Genomic DNA, 18,277 nt, shown 5'->3' on the forward strand with positions numbered 1-18,277 from the left:
AGTAGCCCAAGGGAGGGTATATCTAATGGAATCAGGGAATAAAACATGTGTGCACAGTAGCTCTCTCTCAGCTGGCAGTCTTTCTTTCAGCAGGCTTTTAGTCTCAAAACCAGACAGCGGCTGGCTGTTTTGAGCTGGAAGACAGCAGTGGACTAGTGAGAGCGTGCCAGACACACTTGCTGAAAGGTCACTGTTAAGAGATGAGTATGAGGATAGACCATCTCATGTGCTCGGGCTGCTTTCATCTTGAGGAGTGCTCTTACAGCATACTATTGAATTCTATCATTCTCCATTTAATGTCATTCAAGAGAATTTGCTTTGATCAAATCCATGTTGCTTGTGAAATGTTCCATTATACAATGCAGTGGTAGAAGATAATTTGTGGACAGTCTAATCTAAATTAGGAAATATATAAAAAGATACAGTTTACTTCACATTAAACATTTAACTAAAACCTTTTAGTCATCAAATGTCGGAAAAAATAAATGGTTTCTTACTCGTGCACACTAGTCTATTTATGTTTGCATGTTTTGGCCTGACCCTTTATAAATTATGATTAATTATGGAATCTAGCTAAATGGGTAAAGTTATCTATAATATAAAACATATGTGGAGTTGTTAAAACTCACTGTATGTATTTGCCATATGTCTAAGCCCACATCGCTGCTGCAGGGGGATATACAGTAGGAACAAAAGGTCACGGGAAGCATTTGTTAAACAGTGGGAACACAGCAGTAATTGCAAAAAGTTATCCTTAGAAATACAAAGCTCAAAATTCATCTCATGTAAGTCATACGTTTACTCCGAAGTGCCTTCATTTAAAATCTCTTTTCAGTATTGTTTAGCTGTATATCATGGCCAGCTCTAGCCAGTCTAGAAAATAGAAGTTTACACTAAGCGTGACTGGGCTGTGTTTAGTTTTCCTGGAAGTAAACTGTGACATAATAAAGGTGATAAATGAATACTGTCAAGCATCAAAGCGTAATCCTCTTCTTTGTGCTTACAGTCTAGGCAGCCCTGTTACAGACAGAGGCAGATGTTTTGGTATAGGGCCCGAGAACTTCTCTAGCATGCATGACCTGTGCTACAGCTGTTGCCCTCTGCCCCAGCCTTTTACTGGGTGGCTACAATAGCTCCCTTATATTACACACAGAACACCCAGTGAGAATACACTCTTAAACCAGATCACCTATGTTTTCTAACCCTGACACTTTCTGACCACTACCACATTCTGCTTAAGTGGAAACAAGCAGCGTGTTAAAATGGGTGTGTCTACGACGTATACAATACAAGGTTTTTTCAGTTCACTATATAATAGACATATTAAAAAAGAAAAAACAATGATGAGAAGGCAATGTTAAGAAAAAAACATGCACAGATACAAAGTTCGTAGTGCTGAGGTTGTTAGTGTGTGTGAACTGAACAGAGGTTCCAGTTAACAATTAAAGTATAGGCAGACGTCTCCCCCTGCTGGTCACATTTGGAATATCATAGCAATTATGTCTCAATGTCTGTCATTCAAACTTTAGTAGCGGTATTAATAGGTCTGTAATTGTCTTCTCTGGGGCGACCCTTAATATTTAGCAATAGAGAAATTTTAAAAAGAGCATTTTATACTGTAAACTTTGAGTTTAATCATTTAGAGCACCTTTGTGGAAAACCTTCCAAACTATCACACTGTGACAAACTGTGACTGATAAAACGGATTCTTGTACAGGTCTGCAAAGTGTGTATAATATGGAATGTTTAAGGCATGAACCTCTTATTTTCTGCACACAGCCTCACAAACTTTAATTACATCAATACGTTGAGTTTTTTTTAAGATATATTACAATAAAAACACATTGTATTTGAGAGACTGTGTGTGTGTGAGAGAGAGAGAAAGAGAGAGAGAGTCCACAGATTAATAGATTTCAAAATTGAACTCTAGTCTGACACCACAGCAGTCAGATAACAACAGATATCACCAGTCAGTACTTATCATTGCCTCCCAATTCTGGCTAAATATAAATAAATGAATCAATGAAAGTGAACAGCGTGAGTGTGTGTGTGTCTGTTTGAGAGAGAGAGAGAGAGCAGTCCGGAACTCCTCGCCATTGGTTTGTCTGCTTGTTGAGTTTTCAAAGCCAGACAGAGTGGAGCCAAAGCCCGTGACGTCACACAGCTGCAGAACACCTCACACAGTCAATTGGAAAGAGTGCAGCAGAAAACGTGTTCTTCCGCCAGGCTGCTCTCGACTATACTATTGTTGTACCTACATGCAGCGTGGACTGTCAATCTCACACAATTATTCTAAAACATGTACATTATTAAAATGACTCTAAATAAACAACTTACACAGCAAGACGAAGTTTTATCTCATTTTTATTAAGCCAAGTGTACCATAGCAACACATTAACTGTATTAATCGTTACATTAATCCCATTACTTGCTTTATATTCACTGCTTTTTATCCAGAACATGGAATGAGAATGAAACTGGATCAACACGCACTGATCCCTGGAGTCCTGAAAAACTTGCACCCAATCAGAGCTCAAAACACATACACAGAGCTCACATACACAAACACTCACTTCCAGACCATGAGTGTATTGAAAACTATTTTTAAACAGCCTCCCTAATGCACATCAATCTACTTTCAAATTCAAATTTTATTTGTCACATACACAGTCATACACAGTACGGTATGCAGTGAAATGCTTATACGACCACCAGAGACTTTAAAAATAAAAGCTTATAGGTAAAAAATAAATATGAATTAAAAAGAAATACAGTAGGAAATAAAATGTAACTAGGATAAAAATTAAAATATTCTGTACAAAAAAGACATTCTGTATATCAAAATTGCAAATACAATACATTCTTATTTATATATACATTCTGAAAAATGTATAATAAAAAAAAAACTCCCAACAGTGTGTGACTGATGGTAATTCTAGTTAGTAACTTAGTAAAGCAGTGTAAGGATATATTTAATGACTAAAACTCAGAAGCAAGCTGGCATGGTGGCATGGTGGTGTAATGGTTTGCAAGGGGTCTGGGTATGATTCATGTCTCGGGTCTGTGTGCATGGAGTTTGCAGTTTCCCCCGTGGGTTTCCTCCGGGTGCTCTGGTTTACTTCCACAGTCCAAAGACCAGCAGATTAGGCTAATTAGTGTTTCCAAATTGCCTGTAGTGTGTGAATGAGTGTGTAAGTGAGTTTATGTGTTTGTGCCCTGCGATGGATTGGCACCCTGTCCAGGGTGTACCCTGCCTTGTTCCCTAAGTCTCCTAGGATAGGCTCTAGGGCCCCGTGATCCTGATACAGGATAAAACACTATAGACGATGAGTGAGTGAGTACGGTTGTGTGTGTGCCATGTGATGGATCGGCACCCTGTCCAGGGTGTACCACTCTTCTGCATCACGTTTCCTGGGATAGGCTCCAGGCCCCTGTGACACAGGACAGGCTAAGGGGTATAAAGGATGAATGAATGAAAGAAAAAGATACTTCTTAGGTGTTTGGGTTAACTTCCCCCATACACAACCCCTCGCTTATTGTTAATGGCCCAAAATACCAAAAAAAATACCACACACAATACACAAACAAACAAACAAACAAACAAACAAACAAAAAACCTTCTCAACAGTGTTTGAGATTTGCTACTATTAGTTAGTAGTTAGATATATTTAAGATCATTAGTGTCTAAATATAAATGTAAATATTAAATGGCTATTAAGCTATTAAAAGGTAAGAAATTAGATAATGTCAACTTTTGGAGTCTCCATCATTTATATCAGTTGTCACAGGTTGTACATTAAACTGTGACCTTTGCTTTAACAACCCAGTTTTAACTTGGCCTCAAAAATTAAGATTAGTCCACTTGGCTCAGACTGTGCTTCATTGATTAGTTTTTTCTTCATATGATTACGCTTTTATATTGTAGTTGTGAAACCTCTCTTTTCTTAGAACTTATAACAAATGAAATGATGAGTAGCAGAGGCTGACTGTCATATAGGCGGAGGGATACAGCCTGCAGTGATGCGGCTCCAGTCTCTTTGACGCCAGGAGAGGACCAAGCGGGGAACGAGTGAAAAAAGGGGAAAAAAATCCTACTTCATGTTGGTGGCTGAAAACAGAGGAAAAGGTCGAGGGACTTTGATATTAATCAAAGGTACGTGGGTTTACATTCATTCAGTAAGAAGAAATGTGTTATTTTGGTGATTGTGGACATTTTGCTAAAAGTTGAAGTTAGATAATTCTGGTGTTTTCCACAGGGGGTGGAGTGAATTGAAGAAAAAAAAAGTTTTCCCTGGATAGCTTTGCTAATTTTTCTTGCTAGCTAACTTAATGTATAGCTCAGAGTCAAGGCAAATGATAACGGAAAAAAGTTAAAGAAACTGTTTTCTTTAGTACAATGTGTGTTTGGGAAATTGCGTATACGTTATTAAAATACTAGGTGCTGTAACAACGCGTTTACCGGGTTAGTTAGCTAACTAGCAGTAACTTTTGAGACAACGAACTCTGGTAGCTTGTTCACTCGCGTTAGCTTAGCGACATAGCATTACTGTTATTAGTGACTTGTTAGACAATGTCCTGTTTAGCATTGAGACACAACGGTCTTTAGTGCCTATAAGCATGCTTTATTTTAATAATGTAAATAGCATAGGCTGTGCGACGTGCTGTAGGAAAATCCAGCGGCGGCGCTAACACCAGTTGAAGACAGTTAGCTGCGGCTTCGCGTCGTGTCGTGGCGTGTCTGCTCCTGGCCCCGGCGGTTTGATGGACCGCTTTAGCTTGTTGTTTCCCCCCAAAATGTTTCGGTCAGGATTTGTATGTAAGTGAAATTTATCTATAAGTATAAACGCTAAAACAAACAAACAAAAAAAAAAAAACAGTTTCTCTCATACGATACGACCAACTGTCATTTTATTTCTTCTTCTTCTTTTTTTTTAAAGAACCCAAGTGAATGGAATTTCTTCACTGAAAATTGTGTTTTTGGTTGAAATTCTGTTTTGTCTTTTGATAGTAGTCATGTTCTGCGTTTTACTAATAAAAGTCTTAGTTACTGATTGATTTAGACTGATTTGCATCTACAGCTGTTAACTGTCTCGACAACGTGTCTATAAGGATTTAGGAGTATTATTGATGGAAACCTTTAATGAGAGAACGTGAAGGTAACCTGAAGTTTGGTCATGATTTACTAGTGTCCTGTCATTTTATATCAGCAGATATCTTTAGGGTCACATTAAACACTCAAAGGTTAATTACTAGCAAACGCAAGCAAAGTGCACTGCTAAACATGATTCATAGTACTCATGATGATTCATGATGGGTGAAGAGGTTTGGCTAAGATGCAATTCTTTCAGCAGGTGGTAGACAAGGTTTCACCATATCGGATCAGATATGCGTCATCAACTTTAGGTAAGATGCAATGTGTAGATTTGTGAGCATCTATGTTTTACTAATATGTAAAACATGTTTTTTTAAACCATGTAGTGATTTGTAACTCAGGTTGAGTTCATTCCTCAAAGCTTTTTACAAGTTCATACATTGCCTCAACGCAAGTTTTTGCAAACAAAGATTAATGCCTGTGTGAAGGGATTTAATTTTCTCTTTTGTCAATTACTAGTTGCAATGATGTACACATTAATCAGATATAACATTATGATCACTGAAAGGTGAAAGGAAAAACAATGATTTTCATTAAAATGGCACCTGAAACTGGGTGGGACATATTAGGCAGTAGGGATGGGACTCACAGGTGACCACCTGATATAATATCATGATACTTGGGTGCTGGTTTGATTTGGGTTGTAATTCTGTAATAATTACTAGAGAGAGTGAGGAAGAGAGAGCTTAGCAAACTTAGCAAATCACAAATCATTTGCTTGATTCCACACAGGATTCTGAACATGGCACATTGCAGTAATGTTGTTCACAGTGTTGTGTAGCTGTAGACCAGTCAGGGTGCACATGCTGATTCAATTTAGCATCTGTGGGATGCACTGAAAAAACAATTCTGATCCATTGAGTCCCTACCTCACAGGTTAAGAATTTAAAGGATCTGCTACTGACTGCTTGTTGCCAGATATCATGGCATACCTTCAGGGATTTTGTGGAATCCATGCCTTAACGGGTCACAGCTGGCAGGTGGGTTGGGTGGAAAGGTAAGTAATTTCAGGTGACCAAATAGGGAAGAATGATAGTGGGAATTCTGGGGGGGGGATTTCCAGGTTTGACATTACCTGCAGTTATATGGTCCTTTAATAATCAACTAAGAATCAGAATAATAGCCCTATTAGAATGAAAATGCATCATGTAACTGCCTCAATTAGAACAGTCTGGCTCAATCAGTATGAACGTTCAAAATGAGAGGGTTGGTAAAAACCTTTTAAACTCCAATTGGAGCTTACAAATTAGCTATGTTGTAACTTGAAATAATTGTTTCTCTCTTGTTGGAATAGTTGACCCATGTTTCGGTAACATGAGGTGATTTGTGGAGTTCCTGGGAAGGAAATCTCAGTGAGAACAACTCTTTCACTTCTCTTTGCTGCAGAATTTCATTCTCTGGCTCCTGGACATTGGTCGAGGAAGGAGCACTGAATGGCTGGCTTGCAGTTCACACACGATAAAGCTTTAACCAATCATAACGAGACTGGTTACATAAATTTAGAAGTAATGTATAAGGTTTGCCGTACTGTTTGGTCTACATTTTAATCTGAAGACGTGAAAGCGCGTGAAGTTGTATGTTGTGTCCGATCAGCATCCATGTACATCATTAAGTTGGAATCTCTAATCAGAATAATTAGTCAGTTTAAATTGTTGTAGAGCAGCTTATTCAGTGGTTTTAAATTGTTTATCAAATACTTTGATTCACATAATTCTTAAAATACAGTGCAGAGATGAATTGTATATCGTATACAGGTGTGTTTGTCACAATCTTTACTTTTCAACTGAAATTTGTATCCAGACCCATTAATTGTGGCAACAAAATGGAAAGATCAGTCAGCTACTTGATTGACCATACCGCAACAGCCTGGCTCTGATTTCAGTCTGTCACACAATCTGATGTCCAGTTCATGTGTAAAATGATTACTCATGTTCTTAGAATCATTCTTTCAGTTTTAGTCCTTAAATGAACATAGCCACGTTTTTTGCTGTTGATTAATATAAATTTTTTACCATGCAATGTCACCAAGCTTTTAAGTAATCTCCATTCATGATTAAAAAAAAGAAAATTTCTGGCCATATTTTTTATGACGGTTCAGCACTATCCTTCCATGCTCTTTCCAAATCTTCTTAGTTGTTTTCTTTGCCTAAAAGCAACCCAATAATTGAATCCTTCTGGAACGGCAACTTTTTTTGGCTAGGCTGTGTGTGTGTGTATATATATTTCTCTCTATATATGTATATTTCTCTCTCTCTCTCTTTATATATATATATATATATATATATATATATATATATATACACACACACACACACACATACATGCGTATATAGAAAGTTCAGGCAGGGACAAAATACAGTAAGGATGGCTCTGTTTCTCCTTCAGTCAAAACAGTAGTAGGACTGAAATCATTGTGTTGTGGAAAAAAAAAAAGGCACAGCCCCCACTTGTGTGAGTGATGCAAGTCTCTAAGGACAGAGGTGCTGTATAGTATCAAAAGAATTAAAACAAGCCCAGCCAAACCAAATACATAGTTGTCTTGGATGCATTATATGTGCCATTTTTTTTATTTTTATTTAAATACAATTTGTATTTTATTAATGTAGAGGCAGAGTACTTGGAAACAAGTCACACAGTTTTTGTTTAAATTAAGGCTAGAGATTATTATTATTATTTTTTGTTTAAGCATACCCTTTCAATTTGCTTTATTTTTAGATAATGATCCTGTTTCAGAGTGTTCAGAAGCAAGCTTTTTTCCAGGCTCATTAAGGTTTCAGTAGGGCCTGCACAAGCGGATGAGGTTTTGCAGGATGAGTGCTTGCCTGTGATGACTGGGGAAAAATCAATAGAGGTAAATGCATTCAATTAATGTGCATTTAAAAGATGCATCAACAAACCTATATAGCTCTTGCAGCTTGCAATAAGCGTGTCTTTAGACTGTTGACTTTTTCTTTTGTTTTTTTTCCGCTGTGCACAACATTTCTACATTGCTGAATAATTTAATCGAAATGGTAACTCATCATGTAAAAGTAATCTTAAACATATGAGGCAAGGAACCATGGCAATGAAGGTTTTAGCTATATGTATTTTGTTAGTTCGGTAAATGGCACAACTTGTACCTTTTTTTTTTAAACTAATTTAAATTTATCTGAAAAGAAATTCTCAGTTCAGTTACATTTCATTTGTAGAGTGTATCAATTATTCTGATTGTTGTAAAGCAGCCTTACCTTAAAGAAGAAATATTTTCTTTTGACATAAACGAATGAGTGGAGACTAAGTGTGATACACTGACTGTAACATCGGAGCATGGCAATTCACATTTAAGATGTTTTCAAGACTCTGGAGCCTGACTTACTACAGGTTTAAGAATATTGCAAGATGTGTTAGCGAACTGCTTATTCCGAGTTATAAATGACAATCAGTTTATAATTTTAAGATGGTTCATAAAATGATAGTATGTAGGACTTGAGCCTTTATTTTGCCAGTTATTTCTCCCTTAGTTGGTCCTTTGCCTGTTTGCAGCCTTATGTCAGCTTTTTCCAGACATGAGTTAACATAAATCTAACAAATAACAGCTTATTAAATTTATAACAGGTGAGTCGAATTCAGCATTACACATGCATCTTCCAAAACAGGTCAGTCAGCTGTATATTTTTGAACTCCTGCTCAGTCCTCATTAATGGAACATGTAACACTCTTCAAGGAGAGTGCTATCTGCCTGCATCTATGTATTTACAGACACAGATGATCCACTAGCATCTCTGTAACTGACAAGAAGAGTAGTGTATGCTGTCTCACCCACCCTAAATTTCCAAAATTGGTCGTGGGATGATTGTAGCCTTGTTGGCATTTGAAATCAATTTCCTGATGGTCAGGTTAAAAGCTTTCCTTTGTCTTGTCTTTGGAACGTTTTTGTTACGTCTGCAATAGTGCAAAAGGCACAGTTTGCGGACCGGTTTTACCCAGTATGCACAGAAGAGGTGTTTTACTGTTGCCTAATAGCAAACTACATAAGTTGAGAAATAAGTGTTTGCTTGTGGAGTGCCCGTGTCATGATTCCTTCTCCAGTGTCCTCACAGATTCTCTGAATAGAAACAGTTTGTTCGATGGGTTGGGGCTGATGTTTGGCAGCAGAAGAGGAGGTCAAGGGGAAGGGATGTGGCTATAGGAAGTGGCTCGCAGTGGCCCGATATCCTTTTTTGTCCTGATTTTGCTCTCAACATTTCCAGCAGCTGTGTTCTGTCTGTCCTGCTGACTTGCTTAGAGAGCTCCCTGGGTGGGGCACGCCAGCTTGTTGCTTACACAATGGTGCTCTGTTACAGTGCACCACAGTACATGGCAAGTGAACACTTCCCAGACAACACTTTTAAAATAGGATAGGACTTGTTAATGTCTTTATAATCTATGTTCTACAATAGCATATCTCATTGGAAATACAAAAAGGAGCAACAGTAAAATTAATCTGTAGCAAATGGTGCAACCAGTTTTTTTTTTTTTTTTTTAAGAAGGATGCTAATTGTTTACACTATTGGCCGCAGATGTTTGCCAAGTTAGCCAAGATAGATATTCACCAAGTAGAGTTCGCCAAGTTGCATCATTATTGTCTTTGTGCAACTTGGCGAATTCTTTCTTTTTTTTTTTTTTTCCTTTTTTTATGTCATGAAGTACCGCAGAAACAGAGAGGACAACTTCTATATTCTTATCACGGGTTTCTTTCCCGGGGTTTAGGGTGATGTCAAATCAACATGCCAGCGCACGTGACTTCACAATACAGTGAAATCTTTTACCTTTATACAATTTATTCTGTATACAGGGTGACTCTTTGCTTTTAGGGTCATCTGAAATCAGAATCTTAAGTAGTAGGTCAGAATCAACCTAGAACAGTCTTTTCACCAAAAGAGGAAATTGCTGTAATTTATACTTTTAAAGTAGATTTTTTATTTGTAAATCCAGGCTTTTGCCCACCCTTTATACAAATATTAGCATAAGATTGATGTGATGCATTGATGTGCAGGCAAACAAAAAGAGAAACTTATTTAGGCCATTTGTTTGAGTAAGATGTCTAGTGTTGTTGCTTCTTTCAGACATGTCAAACTTCACCAATTCCATATATTAAGTGATATTTACACCCTGCTTTGATAATGGCATAAATAAATAAAATAAAGGCCTTCTTCTGCTTGTGCTTCTCCTTTACACTGTGGCCTTAGATTTATTTATTTATTTATGCATGTAGTGTTGGTGGTGTGTGTATGTACAGTATGTGTGTGTATTTAAGCCATATATACAGTCTATATACAGTATAATGTATGTTTTTGCCTGTAATGTGAATGTTAATGGATCAGCTTTTGGATTCATGGCTTTTGATATGTTTATGTACAAGCAATTTTTATACATGATGTTTTTATTGTGATTGCTGCAGAAAGGCTAAATTCTGTTTCTCTTAAGGAGCAACCAAAACTGATGGAGTCTGAATTTAGAAGTAAAATATTAGCTTTGGTTGTACTAATGAGGGGGGAAAAACAGCAGTGTAGCTATTTTAAACATATTGAAGTGTTGCACAGAGGTGTTTTTAAAATATCAACTGGTATATGTGAATTTGGACTTGTTGTTAAAAATGTAATGATTTCTTTGTCTTTTAGGTGCTGAACCGTAAATTTGCCCTTTCCTTGGATGTATCCAGGCTTTAGCATGGATTAGACCAGCTGCATTCTTTTCAAGCTGCAGTTCATCACTGGTTTAAGAGAAGTTTCAATTATTGGCTATTTCCCCACTTACATTTGCCCCTCGCATCAGTTCCCAAGTGGTTGTGACCTTAAGGCAACACCCCCCACCCCACCCCCACCAGCGCAGGCCTTCCTGATCACCAGCAGCTGCGTCCTGCCTCCGTTTCCTGTCCTTGGCCAAGCAAGGCTAAAGTCTTCCATTCCCTAAATACCCTCCCTACTGCATAGACACGAAAACAGGCATCCTCCTGGACTGGTGCAGCCCACCTAGCAGTCCAGCTCCCTCTTCCTGGTGCAGCGTGGCGTGATGACCTCCATGTCCAGCCTGTTTTCGTTCACCAGCCCAGCGGTGAAGCGCCTGCTGGGTTGGAAGCAGGGAGATGAAGAGGAGAAGTGGGCTGAGAAGGCTGTGGATGCATTGGTGAAGAAGCTCAAGAAAAAAAAGGGTGCCATGGAAGACCTGGAAAAGGCTTTAAGCAGTCCTGGGCAGCCAAGCAAGTGTGTGACCATCCCTCGGTCACTGGATGGCCGTCTGCAGGTGTCCCACAGGAAGGGTCTTCCGCACGTTATCTACTGCCGCGTGTGGCGCTGGCCCGACTTGCAGTCACACCATGAGCTCAAGCCACTCGAGGTGTGTGAATACCCGTTTGGCTCCAAACAGAAGGAAGTTTGCATTAACCCTTATCACTACAAGAGAGTCGAAAGTCCTGGTAAGCTAATGCCAATTCACATGCTCAATCTGGGAGACTGTCAAAAACAGACTGCTCCGTGCTAAAGCTATGTTACTTGTAACAAACTGTGCTATAGGCTGTTGGAGATTTTTGTATTTTTCTTTTACATTTTTTAAAGCTTCTCAAGGCCTCCTGATCCATGTAACATTTTTTGCAATGCTTTAAAAAAGCTGTGTGCATGAAGTATTGTAGTAAACTTTTTCAAACGCAAATATATTATTCAGAAAAGATAGAAGGGGGGAAAAAAGGTTAAAGTGGCAAACTGATCCATGTTTGTTTCATTGTTACTGAGTGTATATAACTGTGTAGTCAGGGCCAAATACTTACTATAATCAAGGAGTTCTTTGTTTTTTATATAAAATGTTTTCGTTTTTTTCTGTTCAGTGCTTCCACCTGTGTTGGTGCCTAGACACAGCGAGTTCAACCCTCAGCACAGCCTTTTGGTGCAATTTCGCAATCTTAGTCACAACGAGCCACACATGCCTGTAAACGCCACCTATCCTGAGTCTTTCCAGCAGCACAGTGGTGGAACATCCTTTCCCATTTCTCCAAATTCACCTTATCCACCTTCTCCTGCCAGCAGTGGTACATACCCTAACTCTCCTGCCAGCTCAGGTCCATCCAGCCCATTCCAGCTCCCAGGTATTTCAAAAGTCCTTTGATTTTTAACTAAATGTGGTGTGTTTTTTTTTTTTTTTTTGGTTTAATGGATTTTATTTTAAGATTGTAAATGTACAGTGCATGGTCAAAAAAAAACTCCATTGAGATTTTAAAAAAGCTAATGCTTAAGATCTGTTGATCTGATAATAAGCTGCGAACAACCCAATTTTCCAAATTTACCTGATGCAGTGAGTAGTTCTCATTTTTAAGCATCAGTAACTGTCTTTTTAAAGGGTCAAATTATTGGCCTGCATCGAGGCAATAAAACAAATGGAGATTTAAAAATACTGGAATTTTGTTGGACTGTCCAATGGCTCAAAATGTGAAACAGTAGTTCTGCGAGCATGAGGAATCATTTTTACATATAAATGACCATAGGACCCTGATCATATTCTAATTCTAAAGCCTTGAAATATGCTGGAGAAAATTTTGGAGAGTGTATTGATTCTCCTGTCATAAAAATATTTTCCAATAAACTATTGCAACTCTGAAAGGAAATAAATACTGTGATGTTGCATATTGAAATCCAAATTCAACAAATCCATATTGAATAATTGTTATAATCAACGCTAAAGTTGGCCCAAAATAATACTAGTGTGTGACTTCTTGTCTAGGAACTATAGAATTGTTAGTATTTTTTGGAAGAAATGGCTTGTACTGTAACACGAGGTACAGTGAACTTTTATATTTATAAAAAAAATTTTTTTTATTTATTTTTAACATATCCAAGCTTAATTGGAGGTTGGGATCAGAGCACAGTTCACCACGATACAGTGCCTTTGGAGCGCAGCGGATTAAGGCCCTTGTTTAACAGCCTGACAATAGCTTGACCACTGAGCCACACTGCCCCTTTGATATAGGACCAGTATCGGCAGAACACAGAATTGTGTGTATTATGAACAAATGAGATGCCAGCAAAGCAAAGGAACAAAAAGCTTAATGAAACATGACAAATGTGGTGCACGTGTCTGTTTTCTGTCCTGGCTTTGAGGGATTTGCTGATGCCTGCATTCATATACAGGGTGTGAGCATTTAGGCATATGGTGCATTTAATATTTTACAAGGCTCAAAGAACGGGGCTAAAGCTGTTTTTATGCATTTGAATTGCATGTTTATAAAATAAGCTGTTAGCCTAATGATTTCTGCAATGTTTTCTGACAATTTTTGGTAATGCCAGGATGTAAGGAGTGATTGAACAGACTTAATGGCCTAAGAGCTGCGATTTTATGCAGGTTTTTTTTATTGCAGGCACTTTTGCTTTTGACAAAAAAGGGAATAATTTAGTGTTGTAATATTTACACTAAATTTATCCTCTCCTTTCAGTGGGCTTTCAAAGGATTTTATCTTGCCATTTTATAATGCTTTTCCTTTTGGTATGCTGTATAACCTAATAATAATTAAAAAAATTAAAAACGCACACACCCAACATGTTTTTGTAACCAGCATGAATTAAGCTAAACATACCATTACTGTAATAGTTACTGCACTGATTTAGATGTTTATTCCTTATGTTTGCAGTCAGTATAGCTGTCCCATAGTTGTGGAAATTCGGTTATGCTACTTTTGAGATGAGGTTACAATTTGAGATTGCCCATCTACATCCGGTGAAAGCCACAGAAAATGCTTTCTTCTCAACTAATATTTCCTTCCCTGTTTACATCAAATCAACACAGCCACTCCCTTTGTAAACAGTGTAAAGTGCCACTTCTCTACATTAAAATCCGTTTTATATCAGTCAGCCCTGGGCATTAGAACAAAAATGATGTATATACTGTGATAGAGACTTTTTTAAGAAAGATTTAAAAAAATGTCAGATAAGATGGCAGATTAAAAGCAGTGCATTAGGAGACCACTGATGTCTCAATTCGGGGGCTGCACAGGGGACAGCAAATTTGTGAGACTTCTGAGACTTCTTTCTTACGTGGTTTAATAAAACCATATTATTTTGCTGCTGTGAAATAGAAAAAAAAAAAACCTTAATAATGGCCCATTACAAATTATCAATAATTATCAACATCATATCATGTGGCAAATAATTGTATCAAAATTCTCATATCACCCAAAAACCCCACTAATTATATTACTCTCTATTTTGTAGATGCTATGGCCACACTGTCATCATTTATTTACATATTTACCTAATGGGTGTTTTTCCTTCTAAGATTTTGGGCTTTAAAGCATCTTTTTAAGTTAATCCACCATTAAATTAATACATCATGCCCTCAGAATTAGTAGACTAATCTTACCTCTCCATTTAAATGCATTGGTAGTAAGCAGAAAGTTAACACTAATTACTAATATTATGTATGTATGTAATTAGTAGACCAGTATGTAATTAGTTTAATTTAAACAAAGGTTTTTGGTTGAAAGCAATATTTATTTCATGGATATAATACAAGGTCTAAATTTCTAATCTTCTGCATGTCTGTTTTTAAAGTATTAAACTGTCTTGACGGTGTCCAATATGCAGCCCTTTGGGGTCGCATTTGCAAGTGAAAATCTCAGAGATTCTAGCATGCTCACTGTGCTTGTCTGGGTTGCCAGATCGCATTGACAAAATCCTGCTTAGACCTGAAAACCTGACTATTCGTTTGAATATTACACATGCTTAGTTTTTACTAAAATCTTAAGTTTTTTTCTCCAGACCAATGTTTAAAAACATTTAAAAGCAGTCTGCCTAATATTATTTTTTCATTTGGTTTAAAAATCAGGAGCTTTTTTTCCCCCCCTCTTACTACCTATATTAAGAGGGGCAAAAACTATCCACTCCAAACATTTTAAAATATTGCACTTAAAATTAATAACTGATGGACAAATTGAATGCACATGCTATGTATTTACAATTTAATTGGCCTATTGTTATAAGAATATGAAACTGTTTTTGATTTCTATAAAAAAAAATTTTTAACTCTGCTTCGTCACTCCTTGCCCAGTATTGCATCCTGCTTATTTTTTTATCGTATGAATTACTATGAAAATTTAATCACAGCATGTTTTGAATTGTTTCATACAGTGAGGTGGGTAATAATTGTACGATAGTACTGGAGTTGCACATTAGATTTAGGAGAGTCCTGATAACTGTATGCAGCATTGTAACATTTAAAACAGCTGTTTATGTGCTGTTTACTTAAGTACTGTAAAATGAAACTAGATATCCTTGTAGAAAGTGTGATGACTAAAGGGTTGGTTTAAAATGGACATTTCATGTCAAGGACTAGTGAAATCAGACACTAAAAGCTGTCCATAAGATGAAGGGAGGGAGAAAGAGCTTTCAGTGCAGATCCATTGAACCATTGACCCGAGGGTATTGGCTCTCCCCTTCTAACAGCTCTTATTTTGGTGTCTTTATTTTCCCCAGCCGACACCCCTCCCCCTGCCTACATGCCTCCGGAGGAGTCAATGGGACAGGATGGATCTAATCCCATGGAAACTGGCAGCAGCATGGTGCCAAGAGGAGGTAAGGATGCCAGAGCAAATGAGAGAAATGTAGCCCAAGTTCCCAAAATCAGTATGTCTTTTGTACTCCAATGATTATTTTATTTGTTTTTTTGTAGCATGAATTGATTTTATTTATAGTCCATTAATGTTATTTAGATGGTTGTTTTAATTTCATTAATATGAATCATTCTTGCTTTTAATGTCCTCTTTTAGATGTTCAGCCTGTAGAATATGAAGAGCCAAGTCATTGGTGCTCTATTGTGTACTATGAGCTGAATAACCGTGTTGGCGAGGCTTACCACGCCTCCTCTACTAGCGTGCTGGTGGATGGCTTTACTGATCCGTCCAACAACAAAAATCGCTTTTGCCTGGGCCTTCTGTCCAATGTTAACCGCAACTCTACGATCGAGAACACTCGCCGTCATATTGGCAAAGGTAGGCACTAAAAAGTGTTACTAATTATGTAACAGAGTGTTATGTTCATGATCTGCTTTAAATGTCAAAAAAGGCTTCTTGGTTTATTCACTTTTGCTAAGCTTTAATTTACTATCACTAAATGGCAAAGGACCTTCCTATCTGGACCCTGGTGCTTTATTGACAAACGACAATAATGAGTGTACCAATAATCCTAGTGCTTTCATAATTTAGAGCCAATCAGTGCAATAGTTTATTAAGTATAGATGGAGTGCACAGAAGAAACAGAATCGAAAGTGTGGCTTACTCCAAAAAGGACAGCTCAATACATGTTTGTTCTTCCGGCGGGAAGTTTAAAGGCATTTGTCCTATATTCTGAAACCATGACAAAAATAAAAAGCAGTAATGTGAAGCCAGACTAAAGACAAAACATGGGTCATTGGGGTAAACGTAAATGCAGCACGTGGTGGTGCCAATGTAAATGCAAATAAACATAATTAAAGATTGTTGGAAAACAAGGAAATGTACAATGCCATCAAACTGTCCACATGTTTAAGGTCATTACTGAAAAGTGACAATGAATATTCCTGAAATTCTGTGGGAAATTAAAATTGCTTACTTTTTTAATAGACTTTAAATGGATCCTAGCATAAAATTCGTATATTAGCTTAGAGTTTTATTGACCGGACCTTATTAAATTTGAATTCACTGCCCCTATAAAAAATTTGTTTAACTTTTTTAGCTCACACTTTGTCTCCTCTTGAATTTTAGGTGTTCATCTGTATTATGTTGGAGGAGAGGTGTACGCCGAGTGTTTGAGTGACACCAGCATTTTTGTGCAGAGCAGGAACTGCAACTACCACCACGGGTTTCACCCCACTACTGTCTGCAAGATTCCCAGCGGCTGCAGTCTCAAGATCTTTAACAATCAGGAGTTTGCTCAGCTGCTCGCCCAGTCCGTCAACCACGGATTTGAGGCTGTCTACGAGCTCACGAAAATGTGCACTATTCGCATGAGTTTTGTTAAGGTATTTGTCTTTATTTATGGAGTGCATGCTGATGTTAAATTTTCAAGTCTTTTTAGTCTCTCTTTATTTTAAACAAAACTTTTATACTGTTGCTATCCTCAGGGTTGGGGGGCTGAATATCATCGACAGGATGTGACTAGCACCCCCTGCTGGATAGAAGTGCATCTGCATGGTCCTCTTCAGTGGCTGGACAAAGTATTAACACAAATGGGTTCACCAGTGAACCCCATCTCCTCAGTTTCCTAATGATGGGCCCTCCATGGGCTAGGAGGATCTTTTTACTTGGATTTTTTTTTTTATAATAATTTTTCTCCAATTTTGAAAGAAATGGAGATCTTAAGGGGCTGAACTGTTTACACTGTCTGAAAAATGGCCATGAAACTCTGAAGCAGTCAGGACGATGAGGAACAAACTGAGGCACATTTGGCAGAGGAAAATTTTAGGCGGTGGCATACCTTGGACTAACTACTGCTTTAGTAGTTGCCCTTGTGTCTGTTTTTAAAATGATGCTTCTATGTGTAATTTTTTTTTTCTCTCTTTCTACCTTGTAGATAATCTAGTAGATGAATAAAACTTAAACAATTTCACATATCTTTACTTCATCTTGCACCAGTGAAAGTGGCAATCTTTTGATTCTTTAAGAATCTTTGTACTTTCTATGTTGTCTATTCCCAGTTACTCTCAAGTAAGACATGGTCTCTCTTATGTTTACTATTAGACTCTGCTCACTATGGTTTTTCTTTTTTTTATAGCTTTCATTTGCCGTAAGGCAAATCAAAAAGTTACTGCTTTTAAATAAAGTCTATTTGATGAAATTTTGGTGCATTCTTTTAGCGGATATATTGTTGGTAAAGTGTTCAACAAATGAGCATTTTCAGTTTTTACTGTTGACTACATGGGTAACTAAAGGTTAAGTGGCACTTTTTTTTTCCACCAACTATCTATTGTATTCATGAAATTCAACCTGAGTTCAGATAAAAGTAGCCACAAAATAGTCATTCTTTTGTGCTTATCAAATAAATATTATCCTGATGATTCTCACCCAGGAGTGCAACTTAACCTGCCATTTGGTGCCCTCCACTGGTGACCATTGCAAGGTGGTGGCATAAACAAGCAAATCATTAGTTTCTG

General features: G+C 37.6%; 1 protein-coding gene across 2 annotated transcripts; it reads left to right on the plus strand.

The window, feature by feature from the left end:
* Window positions 1-4,015: 4,015 nt before the first annotated feature.
* Window positions 4,016-17,961, plus strand: smad5 (SMAD family member 5). Of its 2 annotated transcripts, XM_053505737.1 has the most exons (8): window positions 4,034-4,153; window positions 7,868-8,003; window positions 10,792-11,585; window positions 11,991-12,248; window positions 15,625-15,723; window positions 15,918-16,139; window positions 16,890-17,146; window positions 17,249-17,961. In XM_053505737.1, the coding sequence occupies exons 3-8, from the start codon at window positions 11,183-11,185 to the stop codon at window positions 17,390-17,392; spliced, it is 1,383 nt and encodes a 460-aa protein (XP_053361712.1). In that variant the 5' UTR covers window positions 4,034-4,153; window positions 7,868-8,003; window positions 10,792-11,182; the 3' UTR covers window positions 17,393-17,961. The 2 variants fall into 2 exon arrangements, with proteins under 2 accessions (XP_053361714.1, XP_053361712.1); XM_053505739.1 differs by lacking the exon at window positions 7,868-8,003 and having other exon boundaries at window positions 4,016-4,153.
* The last annotated feature ends 316 nt before the right edge of the window (window positions 17,962-18,277 follow it).

Source organism: Clarias gariepinus, chromosome 10 (assembly GCF_024256425.1).
Source record: "Clarias gariepinus isolate MV-2021 ecotype Netherlands chromosome 10, CGAR_prim_01v2, whole genome shotgun sequence".
Classification (NCBI taxonomy): domain Eukaryota; kingdom Metazoa; phylum Chordata; class Actinopteri; order Siluriformes; family Clariidae; genus Clarias; species Clarias gariepinus.